This window comes from Daktulosphaira vitifoliae, unplaced genomic scaffold (genome assembly GCF_025091365.1).
Source record: "Daktulosphaira vitifoliae isolate Bord-2020 unplaced genomic scaffold, ASM2509136v1 Scaffold_3, whole genome shotgun sequence".
Lineage (NCBI taxonomy): Eukaryota > Metazoa > Arthropoda > Insecta > Hemiptera > Phylloxeridae > Daktulosphaira > Daktulosphaira vitifoliae.
This window is the reverse complement of record NW_026099574.1, coordinates 15,390,370-15,411,405: the sequence shown is the minus strand read 5'-3', so window position 1 is coordinate 15,411,405 and position 21,036 is coordinate 15,390,370. Positions and strand designations below refer to the sequence as shown.

General features: G+C 25.5%; 1 protein-coding gene across 1 annotated transcript; it reads right to left on the bottom strand.

Moving 5' to 3' along the window:
• Positions 1-154: 154 nt before the first annotated feature.
• On the bottom strand, positions 155-9,461 carry LOC126901304 (uncharacterized). The gene is made up of 4 exons (XM_050677700.1): positions 9,309-9,461; positions 4,893-5,070; positions 1,002-1,235; positions 155-326 (listed from the first exon to the last, which is right to left on the bottom strand). Exons 1-4 carry the CDS (start codon positions 9,390-9,392, stop codon positions 238-240), a joined length of 585 nt encoding a protein of 194 aa, XP_050533657.1. The 5' UTR covers positions 9,393-9,461; the 3' UTR covers positions 155-237.
• Positions 9,462-21,036: the final 11,575 nt, after the last annotated feature.

Here is a 21,036-nt window from a genome sequence, read left to right as displayed (position 1 = left end):
CGAAATGGTTCGCAGCCCTTGAAAATTGTCACAACACTTAATCAATTATTATAATGATGATTCTTTATTTATTTTCATTACTTTAAGCAATTATATATAATTTTTATAACAATAGGAAGTCCTTTCTTGGCTCCACAATAATAAAACCTCCTAATATCTCGCAAACTAATTCAATTTATTATCAATACAGTTTTAACAGTGATTTATGTAAATCAATTTATACAGACAATAAATAAATCAATGCAATATAGAAATATCATCTAAATTCCCATCTTTTGTGGCGTCGATCTTTTTATAGAACAGATACCCGAATATATTTCTGAATGCTAAAAATAAAAATAAAAAAAAATATCATTAAAAATAAATATATTTCAGTTTTTTATTTAATGCATAGAAAAATTCTACTTAAAAATTAATAAAATAACTTTATATCAGCTATAATATTTTCGACAATCATTATAAATTATACCGATTATCAAATTTAGACGCTATCGAAAAGTTTTTTTGATGAGAAAATTTGTTATTATAATAATATTATTCTATTTGCTAACGTAATCGCATATGTATAAAAATCTAAGAAAAACATATAATATTATACAAAAATGAATTATATAAAAATATATGATGAACATATATTATTATAATTAACTGGAGAAAAAAGAGTAAGGTTCAAAAATAATGTTTATTTATTGCTGTTATATTTGAGTAATAATATTTGTTAAAATAAATTTAAAAAGAAAAACTTTTACTACCAATGATATTCATATTTTTTAAAAATAAATTGTGTAACGAATCAAAAATTATCATACAAATGTATCATGAATATCAGATGGAATTAGGAAGTAATAAGATCAAGTCAAAAAGTGAAATTTCATGATGCTTGATGACACATGGTTCCATTTGGTTGGTTAAAAAAATGTTAAAAAAATTTTGAAAGATAATACATTGGCCTATTTTATAAGTAGTAAAAGTCTAAATATTATACGTAATATTTATCTTACCTTTCATACTGATAAATTGTGCGCCTCTACCTTCAAAATGATTCATTAATATAATAAGACTTTTTTCAGTGTATACGATGTTAAAAATTTCAAGAGCTTTTACTAATTTCTCTAAAGTCATCTTATCTGTTTTGTTCGAAAACGCATTAAACTGATGTTCAATGCATTTTTCATAACGACGGATCAAAATCGTCGCTAGCATTTTAAATTGATCGAAATTCATTAATCCGTCTTCTTAATGAAATAAAATTTAAGTGTTAATAATTCATTTTTATTTAAAAGTAAAATGTTATGACTAATAATAATTACATTCATAATTATCATTGACTGAAATTTTTAATGACACTTAATTTAATTAATTTATTATAATATTTTAAATAATAATTTATACATGATTTAGTTTTTTATATTATTTGAAAATTAAATAATACTTCCTAATACTTTAATTATATAAAAAGTACTAGTACTGTTTGAAGTGAATATATCAAAACATTTCAAAACTCTACGAATATTAATATATATCACAACTTAAATTTATCAAATATTTGTGTTGAAATAGAATTATTAATTATTTATTCCTCAACTCAATTGTTTTTATGATCCCAAACAAAATATAAATATAAATGTTTATTGATTGATTTTTGTATAATTTATAAATTACACAGAAAAATAATTGTTATGTATTACATTAATTATTTTTTTTTAATACCAATCATTAATTATTGAAGATATATAAATAAAACCAAGTGGACATCTTAAATGTTCTGTAAAAACGTGTGTATTTGTTGAATTGCTATTCATTTTAATTGTGTTATCTCACTTGTTGACTCTCATGTAAGTTATAAGGTAATGTACTTGTAGGGGATCCATGAAGCCCAGTCTGAATAAATTCATGTTAGCGGGGGAAATAGAGGGGTGAATCTCCCTATTAATCTTTGTTTTAAAATCTATCTTCATCACTATACAAAATTTTTAAAAATGATAATAACAAGATAACTTAGTCATTTCGTTAATTTTACCGCAGGATATTGCGTATTGAAAAATGTAAAAATAAAAAAACGGTACACAGTCAGGATTTCAAATTCAACAGTGAAAAAAACACGTTCTGATAACAGGTTATAAGGTTCCTGGTTAAAAATAAGCTGCGATTAACTTTATTTTATGTTGAAAAGTGTTGATATTTTATTACAGTTGTCAGTCAAGTTAGAAATTTTCGGCGGTTTATATTTGTTTTTACTATCAGTTAGCTTTATTTTACAAGTCTTAGTTAACATCTGTTAAACAGGAGTGCTTCATTTAAATTCATATAAATTTTTCTATTGGCTATTTAAATATATATTATGAATTTATTATTTTCTCCTAGATCATTTTAGGGAAAATAGAAACATGATGTCTTTTATAGCCATATTGTATCATGATTTATTTCCAGTAAATTTCTTTACTTGATCATGATTTATGTGTTTTTTTAAAATAAAGGCATAGCATTATGATGAAATTTATTCAGCAATAATATTTTTTCTTAAAATTATGTGTTTCTATGGATTTTTAAAAGTATACAATTCTGTTTTCTTATGAGATTCAACTTATTTTAAAATACTAATAATTTCCAATAACAATAAAAGTATCACTTTAAAGAATAGATATTTTTCAAAAAAATTACTAATTCGCGTTAGAATCTATTCATTTTATCTCTAATCATCTTATTATATAATTGATCATGAAAAAAAAGCTATTCTGGGAAAATTACTTTGTGTGAACCTATTTTCAACATTTTTTTTTTCAACGAAAGTATTCGGACATGAAACTCCCGGAAAATTATTGTTGAAGGTCAGCAAAAAAATTCTATAGCATATTTACCACCAAAATGAAAAAAATTAAATGCCCTCTTATTATAATTTCTGAATACACCCAAGGGGGTGTAAAAAACCTTAGTAAATACCTTATTAAAAATGTCAATCTTATACCCAATACATTTTACTATTATTTCTTTTTGAATTTTCCTGATTTTAATAATTAATTTGAAAGGTTACAAATATAATAAAAAAATTGAATTAATTGGTCACAGCGGAAAATTTGTAACTTCATGGCGCATTGAAAAATACAAAAAGAAAAGTTAGCCAATCCACTGGGCGAGACAATGTATTGTAACTGAAAGCAATTTAAGATAAAAAAAATAAAAAAATTGTATTTGATGTCTATTGAGTCGTTGATAGTTGATGTACACCAGTACCTCGTGACAGTTGTCACATAACCATGATGATCAGGGATGACCTTATACAAGGCCGTTGCCCGTACCTTATAAACTAGGGGAGTTGATTTTTGAAAGGAAGAAAAATAAAAAATCACACGAGTTCATTGAAGATAGAACACGCAAAAAAAAATAAGGTGATAGTTAAGTTAAATTAAGGGTAAAAAAAAAATTAAGTTATACGAGGCAAAAAACTAAACGGTCAAAAAACCTCATCTACAAATTAATGGGGAACAGAGAGAAAAAAAAAACAGATATTATTAAAAAAAAATAGTTAAACCTACACTTTTACAGTGGCAGGTTCAGCCGACGCCATAAAATTAAAAAAAATTACATGCTTAATATAGCGGGCACTCACGAAAAAAACATATACATAAATAAATATAGTTTAAAAAACTAAAAAATACGCTTTTAAAGCACATCGAACTAAAAAGTTAAGAATAATATCCATTATATTGATATGTTCATTTTTGAAAAAGTTACGGCAGTTTTTAGTAAAAAAAATTGAAAAAATTTCGAAAATTAGCGATTATTAAATTTGTAATTTTTTGGGGGATTTCCCCCGTTTGCTGGGAACGAGGGAATTTTTTTCAATTTTTGAGGGCAATATCTTTGACTAAATACGATTTGTGATCTTTTGACATATTGTTCATCAAAATCAGTCCAGCGAGAGCTGAGATTGAGCGTTCACAGACATACAAAAAAAAAAACACATCATAGTAAAATTAATACCTTCTCAGCTTCGCCTCAAAGCTAAAATGAACAGATAATTTTTGTCACGTTACGAAATTTTTAAAAAAATTATTGTTACACTAATTCTGATGTAATATTTTTCCTGCAAAACACTTATTGTGCCCGGCGTAGTCGGGTAATCCTACCTGAATCAGTGACCTANTCGCGATCACTACTTTTGCCTGATAATTAACTTAACTTTTCGACCCCGTATATAGTGTGTGTGTGTGTCGCCGTCAGCTCTCTGTTGGATTATATCATCTCTAGGTGTCCAGCAGGTTGTATTATCCATTTAATATTTCGATAATTTAATAAATATTTATTTATATCGTTGTTATACAAAAGTGCTACATATATTTATATATATATATATATATTGTAGCGCGACCCTTGATAGTTCCTCTAAGGGAATATAAATTAAATAGGAAACTTCAGTACCTAAGGTAGATATAGCCTAGCCAGCTATCCCCCGATGGTCCCTTAGAATACTGTCGACGGGCATTTAGGCTCAACCCCTAAATAGCGACGTAACAGAGGCTTACGCGCTGAATGCGTGTGAGGTTCACAGTGCCCTAGCTAGGTAAAGCCTAGTATTAAAAATAAAACAAATCACGAAAATTTAGAACGAATTTTATGGAAAAATATAATTATTATAATAAAATTATATTGCTTGTAACAAATTAAGCATTAATATGCATAAATAAAGATTACATGTATTTATAAGATTTCAACCGAAAACAATGTGAAATAAATCCTCATATTTATGTATGTAATCAAAATATTGATGTATCTATTTCCTTGAACGACACAACGGAAAAATAGGAAAATACATTAATTTCACAAAGTAAGTTATAATAGTATTTGTTGAAAATAAAATTCAACTTGAATATCATTATTAAAGTTTTACTTACTGTCTCCAACTATTTCAACGAATGATTCTTTGACAATTTCATGAGGTATTTTTTGTATAAAATTAAATCCCATCAGTATTTCTGCCAATTCTTCAAGTTTCATACCATTTTTATCTATTATATTACTATTAAAATAATTCTTCAAACCAGGCAATGCTGACTTAAATAATTCTTTATTCTGAAATGAATTAGACGACATTATAAGTAATAATAATATGGCCATAAATTCTTCAGATTTAGTTACAAAAATTGTAATGATATACATAGTACATCATTAATATCATAATAAATTATTTGTATACACATTAGATCATTAATGTCATAATGTAGTATTTAAGACTTCAATCAATCAATCACACAAAATGAAATGTATACCAATAAAAATAAGATATACAGAGTGTTCAGTAAGTCAGGAAACGGGTTTCTATTGTTCTCATTGTTACAAACAATGAGAACAATAGAAACCCGACTTACTGAACACCCTGTATATATGTACCTTTTAAATGTTTAAACATACTAATGAAATTTCGTAGAAAAAAGCATATATTAATTATATAAAACAAATAGGAAATAATAAACAATATGTAATGGTAGCACATAAGATGAAGGGTAATAAACTATGTCTAATTTATTATGTAAGATATAATAGTATTTTATAATATGTAGATCATTATTGATGTAAATGTAATAAATAACATGTAATAAATTACGATTAATAAAGAAATAACGGTGGCGTCGGGGATTACTTCTTGCCTTTGAACTACGATCAAATTTAATATAAAAAGCCAAAAATAAAGAGCATCCTGAGACAGATGCAATCAGATATTTACAGAGGCACTCACTACGCTCGATCATTCCACACTACGAAATATATGCAAGAAGTGATCCGCCGTCAACACAGTTATATTTGTTCAAAGAAAAACACAACATCTATTTATTTAAATGTATCGCAGAAAATATCAAGGTAGGAATCTAATAAATTCACCAAAAATAAATAAGGTTTAGAATTAAATATTATGAGTACATAGATTATGTAGGCGTACAGGAAAATCAAGTGATTATCAATAATAATAAANTACAGGAAAATCAAGTGATTATCAATAATAATAAATATACCAAGTAAATTTAATAAATCGATAATGTTTGTACAGAGTTACTTGGCATAGTTATATCGTTGATATGTGTCTATTTCAGGAGTTAGGTTGGAGGTTCATATGTATAGCCACCATACCACTCTGGGTAGACACACGAGGTGACTCAATCCCACCTATCATCGATAACCGTCAAAACTCGTGGCATTATTGATATTTAAGAATTGACACTTAATTATGATAAATCCCATATTAATAAAATAAAGATCACTTTATTTTTCTATTATCTTCTATCTTTCTTACAGACCCTCGTACTCATACCCCGAGTAATAATATTATTAATACAATAAAGTAGTGGATCAAATAAGAACTCAAATCCCTTCGTATTCTATTTAAATTATTACTTTTAAGCAACTGTCAAAGTAGCTCCCAAAATTAATAACCCCCTAATTATAACATATTAATACATTAAAGTATTAAAATAATATATTATTCTTCTTTTTTTGATTCACTACAAAATTCAGCAAGTGAGGTCGCAATACAATAAGTTGTGGTATAGTTGGGAAAAGTATAGTTGATATCTGACAGTGATTAAAATCATTTTTATAAAAAACTACAGCGCAAATCTGTCGTTAGTGTTCAAGTTTTAGAAGAAATTGTTAAATTACCATTGTTTCTTAAATGTATGCACCTTTATGGTTTTATAACAAAATCCAACTTAATTTAAAATACCGAAGTTTTCTATAAACTGGTTATAAAAATTTAATATAAAAAAGAATATTTTATTTAAAGTGACAAAGTTTAGAAACTTAAAAGAGAATACTGTAAGAAGTTTTAGAATATTAGCAATAAGTATACAAATATCATATGTCTTTTAACGTGGGTTTTAAGTTTTATAAATTGTTAGTTTGTTCAAATTATTTTATTATTATTGTTTTCAGTAAAAAAACAATCATTCGTATAATTTAAAATTACCCCACCTAAAATAAAATGTGATTGTGTCATAGATGAAAACTATAATTAAATAAAAAGCATGACCTCTAGAATCGAGTGTATTTTAGGTCTATAAGAAGTTTAAAACGAATTTAATGAACAATATAAATATTATAATAAAATTGAATTGCTTGTAACAAAATAAGCATTAATATCCATAAATAATGATTAAATATATTTATAAGTTTCAAAGCGTAAACAATGTAAAATAAGACTTCATATTTAAATTTTAAATCGACATGTTGTATCTATTTCCTTGGACAATACAACGAAAAAATATACATTTAATACATTAAATGTTAATTAATAAATAGGGAACATAAATATTCAATTAAGTGCAACAATTTTTTTATGTCCTAATAAAATTAAATTAAAATTTGTATTATTAAGTAAATTAAATAATGTCATTGATGCTGTAAATTTATTAAATTTTTATCATTAATAGAAGAACAGGAATGTTAAATATTAATATTTTATATTATATAATACAAAAATAATATATTAAATAAAATAGTGTGTTCTCTGAAAATCAATGTTACTCTGTGTTATAAACGTGTGAATTTAATTAATTTCAGCTTTGAAAGTTTTTTCAACTGTAACTAGTGTAAGTGGCAACAACAAAAATAATTTCTTCACATTCAACAATTGAATAGATGTTAAAAGTCAAAAGAGTAACATATTTTTTATACTAGAAAATATTCTAAGGTGGCCTAATAAAATGTTGAATACAGTAAGAAATAACCTTAATTCTGAAGTTTTCTTCAGTGTTTTTTATTTATATCACTAAAGAATTATTTGAATAAATTATAATATAATAATTATTGTTCATTTAAAATCAAATCATAAAATTTTTGAAAATAGAACTTGATGAAAGGACCCCAATATTGTGTAATAGTTCTTCTGTCGGGACATTGTCCTGTTGCACCTAATATTATTTAGAAAAAACCAGTATAGTTTGAACAAGTATAGTTGATATAGATGAAAGCAAAAGTTATTTTTTTAATTTATCACTTTTACCTTATAAAGGTCAAATTCGATGCGAAGCTTTATGCATTCAAAATGACAATTTTTGTATTTAAGTTAACTTATTCAACTTAAGTTTTGAAAATGATCTGTTAATGAAATGTATAGTTTATATAGTGCATGAAAGTAGCAGAGGGGTTAGCTTATCGTTGCTATACTAGTTGTGTCACCAATATAGATGATAATACGAGTTAGTTGAACTTTTACCGTCTCCGTACCCGCGATATTCTTGTATGACTAATTTTGTTATAAACATAATATATATATATTTACTCACTCATTATATATTAAACCTTGACGTCTTGGTTCTTTATTATTGAGTATTTTATAGATTCTAAAGTATTATTACAGTTCAAGTGTTTTATTTTATTTTATTTTTATCATTTCAAAGTACTATTTCAAAATTTGTTATTGACCAGTCACTTTCGTAATATGATAAATATTATTTTATTAGTTAGTTAAAATTACAATATAAAATATTGAATATCACTTTTATGCTAAATTTCATTTTTATAGTATGTGTTTTATTTTATAGATTCCAAGTATATTTATTCAAATATTATAATTATAAATTATCAAGATATGAATAAGAAAATAAAAGTTCACGTTGTTTGGGAATAATTTAATAATTACTTCTAAAAATGAAATACTATCTACAGATTTGATTGAAGTGTTTTTTATAATAGTGATTTTAATTATTGTCAAATATCATTTATACTTGTTCCCACTATGCCGTGACCTCCTGTTCTGGTTTTTTAAACTCAAGAATCATTCAAATCAGACATAGATATTTGGTACTGTATCTAATTAAATGACTGTATTTATACTGTAGAGAACCCATAATTGTTTTGTAAATATTAATTTTAAGGAATTCATATGTAACATTTTAATTACTAGAAAGTAAGATTTTACTGCCAAATTTATAAACATGCAAAATTATGTTTGAGTATCGTATTACTGACTAATTAATAAATTAATTAAATTAGAAAAATAATTTTAAGTAAAAATTTAAATGAGAGCAAAGTATCAGATATTTTATTTTAACAAATTTTAAAATTTTCATAATTTCTAGTTGTCCAAAATTTATAATACATGATTTCAACATAGATTATTTTATTTATTTATGCTATTTAAAAAATAATACAAGTTTATATGTTTTTTTTCGGAAAATCATATATCTAAGAAAGATAGAGTAAAAAATAATATATGTCTCAATAAACAAATAAATATTCCTAAAAATTAATTTTATAATTAGAAAACTTTTAACCTATTCTTAACTTTTCTTAAAAATGAAATGATATCTATTTACCTTATCCAAAGGATTGGTCTTGAAAATAAGTCCATTTGAAAAATTATTTGCTAGATAAACAACAAAGAAAATGTAAAAATACATTTTTGGATTGATTATCGCTGTATTTGAATAAAATTGAAAACTAAAACTATTATAACAATACTAAGTTTTTTTAGCGTTGAAAGGCCATTTTTATATATTTTTAAAATAGCAAACAAAGCGTTTAATAAATTAAATTTTGGTTTTAATATTTAATATTACTATTAATATAAACATTTTATTTATAAAGACAGGTATAAAACCTTAGTATTTTATATAATTATTTTATCGTCATAATTATACTCAAAATACTATAAAAAAACTTCCTTTGTTTGTTTCAATCAACATGAAATACTGAAATTTAAGTTTATAAATAAGCTTTGATATTTTGCAGATGGTTTTTTTAATAGTTACTAATTTATCATTAAATAGTCATAAAAATTTTCTATATAATTAAAAAAAAAATGATAAACGTTAATTCTGGTTACTAAATTATGAAACGACAAATGTTTTTCGCACATATATTTACCTATAATTGCTTATCTAAAAATAAAGAAATAAATCATTTACTTTATTTTTTTAGCTTCGATAAGAATCGAGGAGATATTAATTTTATCATGATGTGTTAATTTTTTAATTATCATTTTTTTGTGTTTGTATACCTTTTCTCATCTCTCACCGAACTAATTTCTTTCAACGATGTGTGAAAAGATCATAAATCGTATCTAGTCGAAGATGTTATTCTCAAAAATTCCCTCGTTCCCCATAAATGGGGGAGAAATCGATCAAAAAATTACAATTATTAAAATTGGTAAATTTTGACATTTTTTAAATTTTTTTTCTAAAAATATCCATAGACTATAGAAAAATGAACGAATCAAAATAATTTTTTTTATTTTGAAACCATGGGTACTTTTCTTTCATTTCATATAAATGTTTTGAAAATCTGACCCTTTACCTGTCCACAGGGGGAATTTAATATAAAAATTTTTGAATAAAAATTAAAATTGTTTAACTTAAGTTTTGAAAGTGTTCCAGAAATATTGACATTTTTATTTAATCTTTATTATGCTATTTTTGTGTTGTGGTAGTACACTGATTTTCGTAAATATTATATAAAACTAAACCTTTTCTTCTTTGGGGAAATGCCCGCCGAATTGATTAAAAAATGTAGTTTTTATATAAAAATTACCTTTTAAAATATAAATATTTTAATACATAAACGTGTCATAACTTTATTAAAAATAAATTTATTTGGTAAACAATTTTAGAAAATCTGGCCATTTATCTGCACACGGGGGAAGATTCAAAATAGCAATTTTTTCACTCAAGTTAAAGTTTTTCAACTTTATTTTTGAAAACGATCCGGAATTACTGACATTTTTATATATATCTTAAATTAAAGCTAATGTAACATACTTTTTTACGGAAAAAAAATTTAGAACTTTAGTTTGTCTTCATGGTATAAATGGAACCCGTATTCAAAAATATGCTATTTGTGGTAAAATTCTCGATTTTGTATTTTATTTTATTTTAAAACACCTTACAAGGGGAGTACGCTGATTTTCGTAAATATTATATAAACCTAATTGACATAGTATATATTGTTATACTTATTTCAATTTAAATTAACTTGAATTGTCATTTTTATCAACCCTACAAATGCGACGTACGGTGCCAAGTCGGTTTCACTTGTGTCTTTCAAGCTTGGTATACGAAGTTCGAACCCCAAGTGGAAATAAATTTGGTACTATATATAAAATTAAAAAAAAAAACAATGATTTTTAGTTTTACCTTGATACGATCACATAGCATGTGCTTATATATCTGTCTCCCATAACATCATTGTACCGTTTAATAGACATATATAATTAACATAGTGACATACAACAATACTAACAGGAGGGCGGACTGCACATATAAACACTTTTTGCATTCCACGGCTAATGTGCCATAATAAGATATCCTTATCGACAGTTGACATTTTACCATCTTCGCGATCACTACTTTTGCCTGATAATTAACTTAACTTCGCTACCCCGTATATAGTGTGTGTGTGTGTCGCCGTCAGCTCTCTGTTGGATTATATCATCTCTAGGTGTCCAGCAGGTTGTATTATCCATTTAATATTTAAATTGCTTAATAAATATTTATTTATATCGTTGTTAACCTAAAGTGTTATATATATATATTGTAGTGCGACCCTTGGTAGTTCCTCTAAGGGAATATAAATTAAATAGGAAACTTCAGTACCTAAGGTAGATATAGCCTAGCCAGCTATCCCCCGTTGGTCCCTTAGAATACTGTCGACGGGCATTTAGGCTCAACCCCTAAATAGCGACGTAACAACCTGAAATTAACAATGAATTTTTACAATTATAATCAAATAATATAATACGCTCAATTGAGTAGATCTTTTTAACAACATGATTGGTTTTTTTAGATAAAGTAAATCGTTAAAATTAATTAAGCTCTAAATACTTCAATTGTAGAATCTTTTTAAATACCAAAAGATAATTATAAATGATTACTATTATATACGCTGATATACGTCAAATATGTTCATTATATGCCGATATTACAAAAATATTCTCAAATATTCTCTAATGTGTTAAATATTCTCTAACCCCTAAAATATGCTTTTTTATGCAAAATAAATTTTTTCTTGTGAATTCTGTGTTTCATGAATCTTAAAGATTTCTCACTCCCATTTAACTGCATAGACTAGAAACAAATATGTAAAATCATAAAAATCCGACCTCTAATGATTACTATTGATGTGATTCTACTAATGATTACTTATGATCTCTACTTAAGTGATATATTACGATAAACGTTGTTTTCAACTTGGTTGAGTTTTTAGCGTTGATAATTCAACTAAATTTACAGGTCTTGACGTTGGGGATACTAAGCAAATTAACCGTGAATAACGTCAAGACGTTTCATAGATAGTCTCACTTAAAATCGACAATGCTTAATCGTTCTATTATAATAATAAATGTACAGTGTTTTATTAACGATTTATAGTTTGTGTTAGACAGTATTAACAAAACTGTAGAGCTCAGAAAACGAAACTAAACCCAATATTGCGCGCCAAGAAGTCTCGTCTCCTATACTAATATATAATGAACACCTAATTTACTAATTTGATATAACTAATCAAGTACGTAGCCAGAAAAATTGTCTGAAGAAGCCAAAAATATTTTGCTTTTATATAATTTTCCATGTAAAACATATCAAATAGAAGAGCAAATATAATTGAACTACAATTAAGAATAAAGTTTAAAATTTAAATATACTATATCCGGTAATAAACAATAATAATACACAATATATTTATTTAAATGACATTATACATTTTGTTCAATACTTGGTGAAAATATTAATTTTAAAGAAATAGATACGACGGATGTCTATGTTATGATTGGCAATGCTTAAAAACTGGTATTTTAATATTAGTTTGGACTTCATACAAAAGATGTCGCATAAGCTAATGGCATTTTCTTTAAAAAATCTTTTTTATTCGATGCAATATTTGTTATTATTAATATTTGTTTTTATATGAATGTAAAATTAATCGATCAATTTAAACGATAAACTAATAGACTCATACATCATAGATGAGAAAAAAATGTTTATTAATAATTTACTGTTCTGAAAATGAAAGTACAAACTTATATAATTATAACCATTTTGAAATTTATATCTAACATATAATATTTCTCGATAAAATATAGTGCTATGTGCAAATGCAAAATAGTGTTCTAATAAAAATACATATTACACCATATAATTAAGGTTCATAATAAACGTATGAGCAGAAATGAATCACTGCGCATTAAAAAACCATGCGCGTGGACTTGCTCGTAAAACGGTAAAAAATGAACTGATTGATTTGGTTTTTTTATCATATCTCAGGAATGTCATTGGGCGTGTTTGATGAAAATTTCAAACCTTAAGTCGTAAAACGCTGGCGTCAGCGAGCGTTTTTCTCAAAAACCTTCGAAATTTTAAAACGCTTGCGGGCGAGCGGCAAAAATTTTCCGACCTTCACCTATAATTTTCCATGAGTCTGGTGACCGAGTACTTTCGTTGAAAAAAAATTTTTGAAAATCTGAGCACGCTAAGTAATTTTGCCAGAAAAGCGTTTTTTTTTCTTGTTCTATTATACTTTAATTTGAAAAAGAAAAATTGAACTCTGGACTTGTCTTCATTTTGTAAATGACTACCGTGTGCAAAAAATTCTTTATAGATATAAGATAGATTATAAGATATTATATTTTATATTTTTTAACATTATGTTGCTATAATTTTTTAAAAAATGCATGAATCCATTCTATTCTTTAATGATAAATACTTTATAAACCTCTTTCATTTGACATACTTTTTTTTTAAATCAGACCTTTTTCCTTTATACAGGGGGGGGTGCAAACCTATTAAAATGCGTATAGAAAGTAGAATTTTTTCAACTTAACTTTTGAAAGTGTTTCGGAAAGACTGACACTTATATATCTTAAATTAAAACCTATGTAATATAATTTATTTTGAAAAAAAAATTGACCTCTGGACTTTTCTTCATGGTGAAAATGGACATCAAAGTTAATAAAAAAAATATGTTTTTTGTAAAAAATTCTTTTTTTTATTTTTAAATACGATTTATGATTTTTTGACGTATCGTTGAAATAAATCAATTCGGTGAGAGCTGAGAAAAAGTGGTAAAAGTAACAAAAAAAAAAAAAACATAGCAAAATCGATACATTCTTAGCTTCGCATCAAAGCTAAAACTACATTAATGTTATATAAAATTTTTAAATTATTTGTATATTGTTCATGTGTAATAATTTTTATATTTTATGCTTACTTATTAATAAACAGTAGTATTGTAAGAATGAAAAATGATGATTTTCGGGGGTACAAAGTATTATAAAAAGGAAGAGCAAACTCTTACTCTGCCCTTTTCTTATTGTGCACTAGACAACGTTACTCGAACATTATGATCATCATTGTTGTAGTTTTTACGTATTAAAGCTGTGAACTATGTCAAATTTATTTATAAATCATTAATTATCCAAAACATTATCCTCAAAAATTGAAAAATTTTCCCTCGTTCCCCGTAAATAAGGCAATCTCCAAAAAAATTACAAATCTAAAAATTGCTAATTTTCGAATTTTTTTTCTTAAAACTGCCATAACTGTTTAAAAAAGGACTAAATCTATATAAATTTTTTCTATATAGATACGTAAGTTTTTTACCTATCATTCTGTATTTCTTTTTATAAATATAAAACTTTACCTGCCCACAAGGGGAGATTTAAACTTTTTCATAAAAAAATAACTTTTTCAACTTAATTTTTGAAAATGTTCCGAAAATACCGACACTTTTATATATATCTTAAATGAAAGCTTATATAATATATTTTATTATGGGAAAAAAAATTTGGACTTTATTTTGTGTTCACGGTGAAACTTTATAATGCAATAACTTTTTAAAAATGTATGAATCAATATAATTATTTTTGATTATTTTTATATGCATGATGTCTTTACCTATCATTTGGTATATTTTTTTTTTATAAATCTGACCATTTACTTGCCCACAGAAAAACATTAAAAAAGACAACTGTTTCATAAAAAATTAACTTTTGAAAGTGTTAAAATCATTAAAATTTATCACTTTTTTTTTTCTTATTTAACACTTTGACACGCGTCGCTTCCTTATACACGGTGCCTGCGACTCGTCCCACCAATATCATCCGTCGCCCTACTTTGAATATTTGACTGATCAACACCGCGTCCCATACAAAGTCATTGCAAAGTCCAGCAAGTGCCGTATGCCCGTCGACCACTCGCAACAAATGATAAGTGAGTCTTCCACCCGTTATGAAAACGACAACGAACCGACCCGCACCCGCGCACCAACACCACCAACGCTGCTAACTTTTTGACGCCGAGGATCATGTCGGACATTGCGTTGTCGACGCCAGTGAAAGTGATATTAAGCGAAGATTATTATTACTGTGTTCGTCTTTCGGTTTGTTTGTCTTTTTTAAAATTAACCTGTTGTTGCTCATTAATAAACGGCCCACGGGTCTCTACCCTCAAAACCAGTGTCGACTACATTATTGTGACGTAAGTCGCGTCAACTTTGAATAATAAAAGTTCAAAGTTTTATATGGTAATGTATTGTCTCTTTATTAAAAATAACATAATTATTCAAAAGTTGTTCAATTAAAGCAGTAGTACAAACATGTAGAGAAGTTTATTGAATTACATTCAATTACAATCATTCATCTTGAAATGGTTCGCAGCCCTTGAAAATTGTCACAACACTTAATCAATTATTATAATGATGATTCTTTATTTATTTTCATTACTTTAAGCAATTATATATAATTTTTATAATAAAAGGAATACCTTTCTTGGCCTCTTTCGGAGTAACTATTGTACAATATTAAAACCTCCTAATATCTCACAAAGTAATTCAATTTATTAAAATATACAGCTTTAACAGTGATTTATATAATTCAATTTATACAGACAATAAATAAATCATAACAATAAATAAAAAAATATTTATTGTATCCTTTGTTTTATGGCCTTGACCTTTTTCTGAAATATGAACCCGAATATATTTCTGAATGCTAAAAAAAAAAATAAAATAAAAATATCATTAAAAATAAATAGGTTTCAGTTTTTTATTTAAAAATCAATAAAATAACTTTATATCAGCTATAATATTTTCAAAAATCATATAAGTTATAACGATTATCAAATTTAGATGCTGTCGAAAAGATTTTTGATGAGAAAATTTGTCAATATAATAGTATTATTCTATTTGCTAACGTAATCGCATATGTATAAAAATCTAAGAAAAACATATAATATTTTACAAAAATGACTTATAAAAAAATTTATAATGAACATATATTATTATAATTAAATAGAAGAAAAAAGGGTAAGGTTTAAAAATAATGTTAGCTTCGATGCGAAGCTGAGAAGATTTTAATTTTAACATGATGTATTTTTTTTTTTTTTATGTCTATTGCCACTTTTTCTAAGCTCTCGCTGGACTGATTTCTTTCAACAATACGTCAAAAGATCACAAATCGTATCTAGTTGAAGACATTACCCTTAAAAATTGAAAAATTTTCCCTCGTTCCAAAAAAATTACAAATTTAAAAATCGGTAAATTTTGTCATTTTTTTCACTTTTTTTTCTTAAAACTTCCATAACTTTTTCAAATATTAACAAATCAACATAATATTTTTTTACATTGAAACCTTAGGTAATTTCCTTTCGTTTGATATCATTTTTTAGAAAATCTAACACTTATTCTGGTTACAAGGTGGATTTAAAATAGCAAATTTTTTACAAAAACTAACTTTTTCAACTTTTAAACAAATATAAAATTAAAGCTTATTTTATGTACTATAAAATGAAAAAAAAAAATTTGTCCCGACACCTTATCTCCTATACGCAAATGGCTACCGTATTCAAAAATATGCTATTTTTGTATTAAAATTATGGGTTTTGTATTTTATTTTAATAGAAGTTGATGTTGCTTTTGTAATTATCCATCAATTTCTTAGAATTAAACACTATCTACAGATTTGCATCGAAGCATTTCTTATGATAGTGATTTTAATCACTGTCAGATTAAATTTATACTTGTCCCCACTATGCCGCGACCCCACTGTACTACCGTTTTTATAAATTGCTGTTATATTTGAGTAATAATATTTGTTAAAATAAATTTCAAAAGAAAAACTTTTACTACCAATTATATTCAGCTTTTGAAGAAATAAATTGGGTAACGAATCAAAAATTATCCTACAAATGTATCATGAATATCAAATGGAATTAAGAAGTAATAAGATCAAGTCAAAACTTGAAATTTCATGACGCTTGATGGCACATGGGAATCATTTGCCGATGGTTCCATTTGGTGGGTTATATATAAATTCAGTAAATGGAGATGCCATTCACCTTCTTGGTAACGGATTAACTATCGATCTTGCAGTTAAAAAAAAAATTTTGAAAGATAATACATTGGCCTTTCATAAGTAGTAAAATTCTACATATTATACGTAATTTTACCTTTCATACTGATAACTTCTGCGCCTTCACCTTCAAAATAATTCATTAATGCAACAAGATTTTCTTTAGAGCATTCGATGTTTAAACATTCAAGAGCTTTGGTTAAATCCACTAAATTTATGTTATCTGTTTCTTCCGAATATATTTTAAATTTATTTTCAATGCTTTTTTCATAATGACGGATATAAGGCGTCGCTACTTGTTTAAATTGATCGAAATTCATTAATCCGTCTACTAAATGAAATAAAATTTAAGTGTTAATAATTCATTTTTATTTAAAAGTAAAATGTTATGACTAATAATAATTACATTCATAATTATCATTGACTGAAATTTTTAATGACACTTAATTTAATTAATTTATTATAATATTTTAAATAATAATTTATACATGATTTAGTTTTTTATATTATTTGAAAATTAAATAATACTTCCTAATACTTTAATTATATAAAAAGTACTAGTACTGTTTGAAGTGAATATATCAAAACATTTCAAAACTCTACGAATATTAATATATATCACAACTTAAATTTATCAAATATTTGTGTTGAAATAGAATTATTAATTATTTATTCCTCAACTCAATTGTTTTTATGATCCAAAACAAAATATAAGTCGCTCTTTTGGGATTTTCTCGATTTCGTAACCAGAAAAAATAAATGTTTTCACCAGAAACGTATTTAGAGTGTTGACACACCAGGTAAAGTCTTATTATTTGTAAATGTTTATTGATTGATTTTTGTATAATTTATAAATTACACAGAAGAATAATTGTTATGTATTACATTAATTATTTTTTTTTAATACCTATCATTATTTATTGAAGATATATAAATAAAACCAAGTGGACATCTTAAATGTTCTGTAAAAACGTGTGTATTTGTTGAATTGCTATTCATTTTAATTGTGTTATCACACTTGTTGACTCTCATGTAAGTTATAAAGTAATGTATTTGTAGGGGATCGATGAAGCCCAGTCTGAATAAATTCATGTTAGCGTGGGAAATGGAGGGGTGAATCTCCCCATTACTCTTTGTTCTAAAAGCTATCTTCAACACCATACAAAATTTTTAAATATAATAATAACAAGATAACTTAAATTCAACTTGAATATCATAATTAAAGTTTTACTTACTGTGATCAGTTGCTATTAAGAATGAGTATCTGATTTTTTCATAAGGTATTTTATATAACCAATCAAATGAATCCACTATTTCAAGAAATTCTTTAAATTTCATACCATTTTTATCCGCTATATTGTTTTTAAAAAAAGTCTCCAAAGCAGGCAATGATGAATCAATTAATTCTTCATTCTGAAATGAATTAGACGACATTATAAGTAATAATAATATGGGCATAAATTCTTCAGATTTAGTTATAAGAGTTCAGCAAGTGAGGTCACAATACAATAAGTTGTGGTATAGTTGGGAAAAGTATAGTTGATATCTGACAGTGATTAAAATCATTTTTATAAAAAACTACAGCGCAAATCTGTCGTTAGTGTTCAAGTTTTAGAAGAAATTGTTAAATTACAATTGTTTCTTAAATGTATGCACCTTTATGGTTTTATAACAAAATCCAACTTAATTTAAAAGTTTTCTATAAACTGGTTATAAAAATTTAATATAAAAAAAAATTTCCCACNCCATTGTTTCTTAAATGTATGCACCTTTATGGTTTTATAACAAAATCCAACTTAATTTAAAATACCGAAGTTTTCTATAAACTGGTTATAAAAATTTAATATAAAAAAAAATTTCCCACAAGTATTTTCCTGAAAAAATTAGGTTTTGCTTTAGAATCTATATATTTTATTTAAAGTGACAAAGTTTAGAAACTTAAAAGAGAATACTGTAAGAAGTTTTAGAATATTAGCAATAAGTATACAAATATCATATGTCTTTTAACGTGGGTTTTAAGTTTTATAAATTGTTAGTTTGTTCAAATTATTTTATTATTATTGTTTTCAGTAAAAAAACAATCATTCGTATAATTTAAAATTACCCCACCTAAAATAAAATGTGATTGTGTCATAGATGAAAACTACAATTAAATAAAAAGCACGACCTCTAGAATCGAGTGTATTTTAGGTCTATAAGAAGTTTAAAACGAATTTAATGAACAATATAAATATTATAATAAAATTGAATTGCTTGTAACAAAATAAGCATTAATATCCATAAATAATGATTAAATATATTTATAAGTTTCAAAGCGTAAACAATGCAAAATAAGACCTCACATTTAAATTTTAAATCAACATGTTGTATCTATTTCCTTGAACAATACAACGAAAAAATATACATTTAATACATTAAATGTTAATTAATAAATAGGGAACATAAATGTTCAATTATGTGCAACATTTTTTTTATGTCCTAATAAAATCAAATTAAAATTTGTATTATTAAGTAAATTAAATAATGTCATTGATGCTGTAAATCTATTAAATTTTTATCATTAATAGAAGAACAGGAATGTTAAATATTAATATTTTATATTTTATATTATATAATACAAAAATAATAAAATAATAATATGTTCTCTGAAAATCAATGTTACCCGGTGTTATAAACTTGTGAATTTAATTAATTTCAGTTTTGAAAGTTTTTTCAACTGTAACTAGTGTAAGTGGTAACAACAAAAATAATTTCTTCACATTCAACAATTGAATTGATGTTAAAAGTCAAAAGAGTAACATATTTTTTATACTAGAAAATATTCTAAGGTGGCCTAATAAAATGTTGAATACAGTAAGAAATAACCTTAATTCTGAAGTTTTCTTCAGTGTTTTTTATTTATATCACTAAAGAATTATTTGAATAAATTATAATATAATAATTATTGTTTATTTAAAATCAAATCATAAAATTTTTGAAAATAGAACTTGATGAAAGGACCCCAATATTGTGTAATAGTTCTTCAGTCGGGACATTGTCCTGTTGCACCTAATATTATTTAGAAAAAACCAGTATAGTTTGAACAAGTATAGTTGATATAGATGAAAGCAAAAGTTTTTTTTTAATTTATCACTTTTACCTTGTAAAGGTCAAATTCGATGCGAAGCTTTATGCATTCAAAATGACAATTTTTGTATTTAAGTTAACTTATTCAACTTAAGTTTTGAAAATGATCTGTTAATGAAATGTATAGTTTATATAGTGCATGAAAGTAGCAGAGGGGTTAGCTTATCGTTGCTATACTAGTTGTGTCACCAATATAGATGATAATACGAGTTAGTTGAACTTTTACCGTCTCCGTACCCGCGATATTCTTGTATGACTAATTTTGTTATAAACATAATATATATATATTTACTCACTCATTATATATTAAACCTTGACGTCTTGGTTCTTTATTATTGAATATTTTATAGATTCTAAAGTATTATTACAGTTCAGGTGTGGGATAAACGCGTGGATAACGAGTGGAGTGTTAGTTCGAGTGTGTTTAAATATGCGTTAAAATTATAACATTTTTTTTTGCGAGTGTTTCATTGTGCGTGGTAAAGCGTACATTTTTAGCTTCGATGCGAAGCTGAGAAGGTATTGGTTTAACTATGATTTTTTTTTTTTTTTTTTTTTTTTTTTTTTTTTTTTTTTTTTTA

Excerpts from the sequence above, each read along its gene's own strand:
- LOC126901304 (XM_050677700.1), bottom strand. The coding sequence starts at position 9,392 with ATGTATTTTTACATTTTCTTTGTTGTTTATCTAGCAAATAATTTTTCA. Across the intron at positions 5,071-9,308 it reads AGACCAATCCTTTGGATAAG|AATAAAGAATTATTTAAGTC; the intron begins GTAAATAGATAT and ends AATTCATTTCAG. Across the intron at positions 1,236-4,892 it reads CGTTGAAATAGTTGGAGACA|AAGACGGATTAATGAATTTC; the intron begins GTAAGTAAAACT and ends TATTTCATTAAG.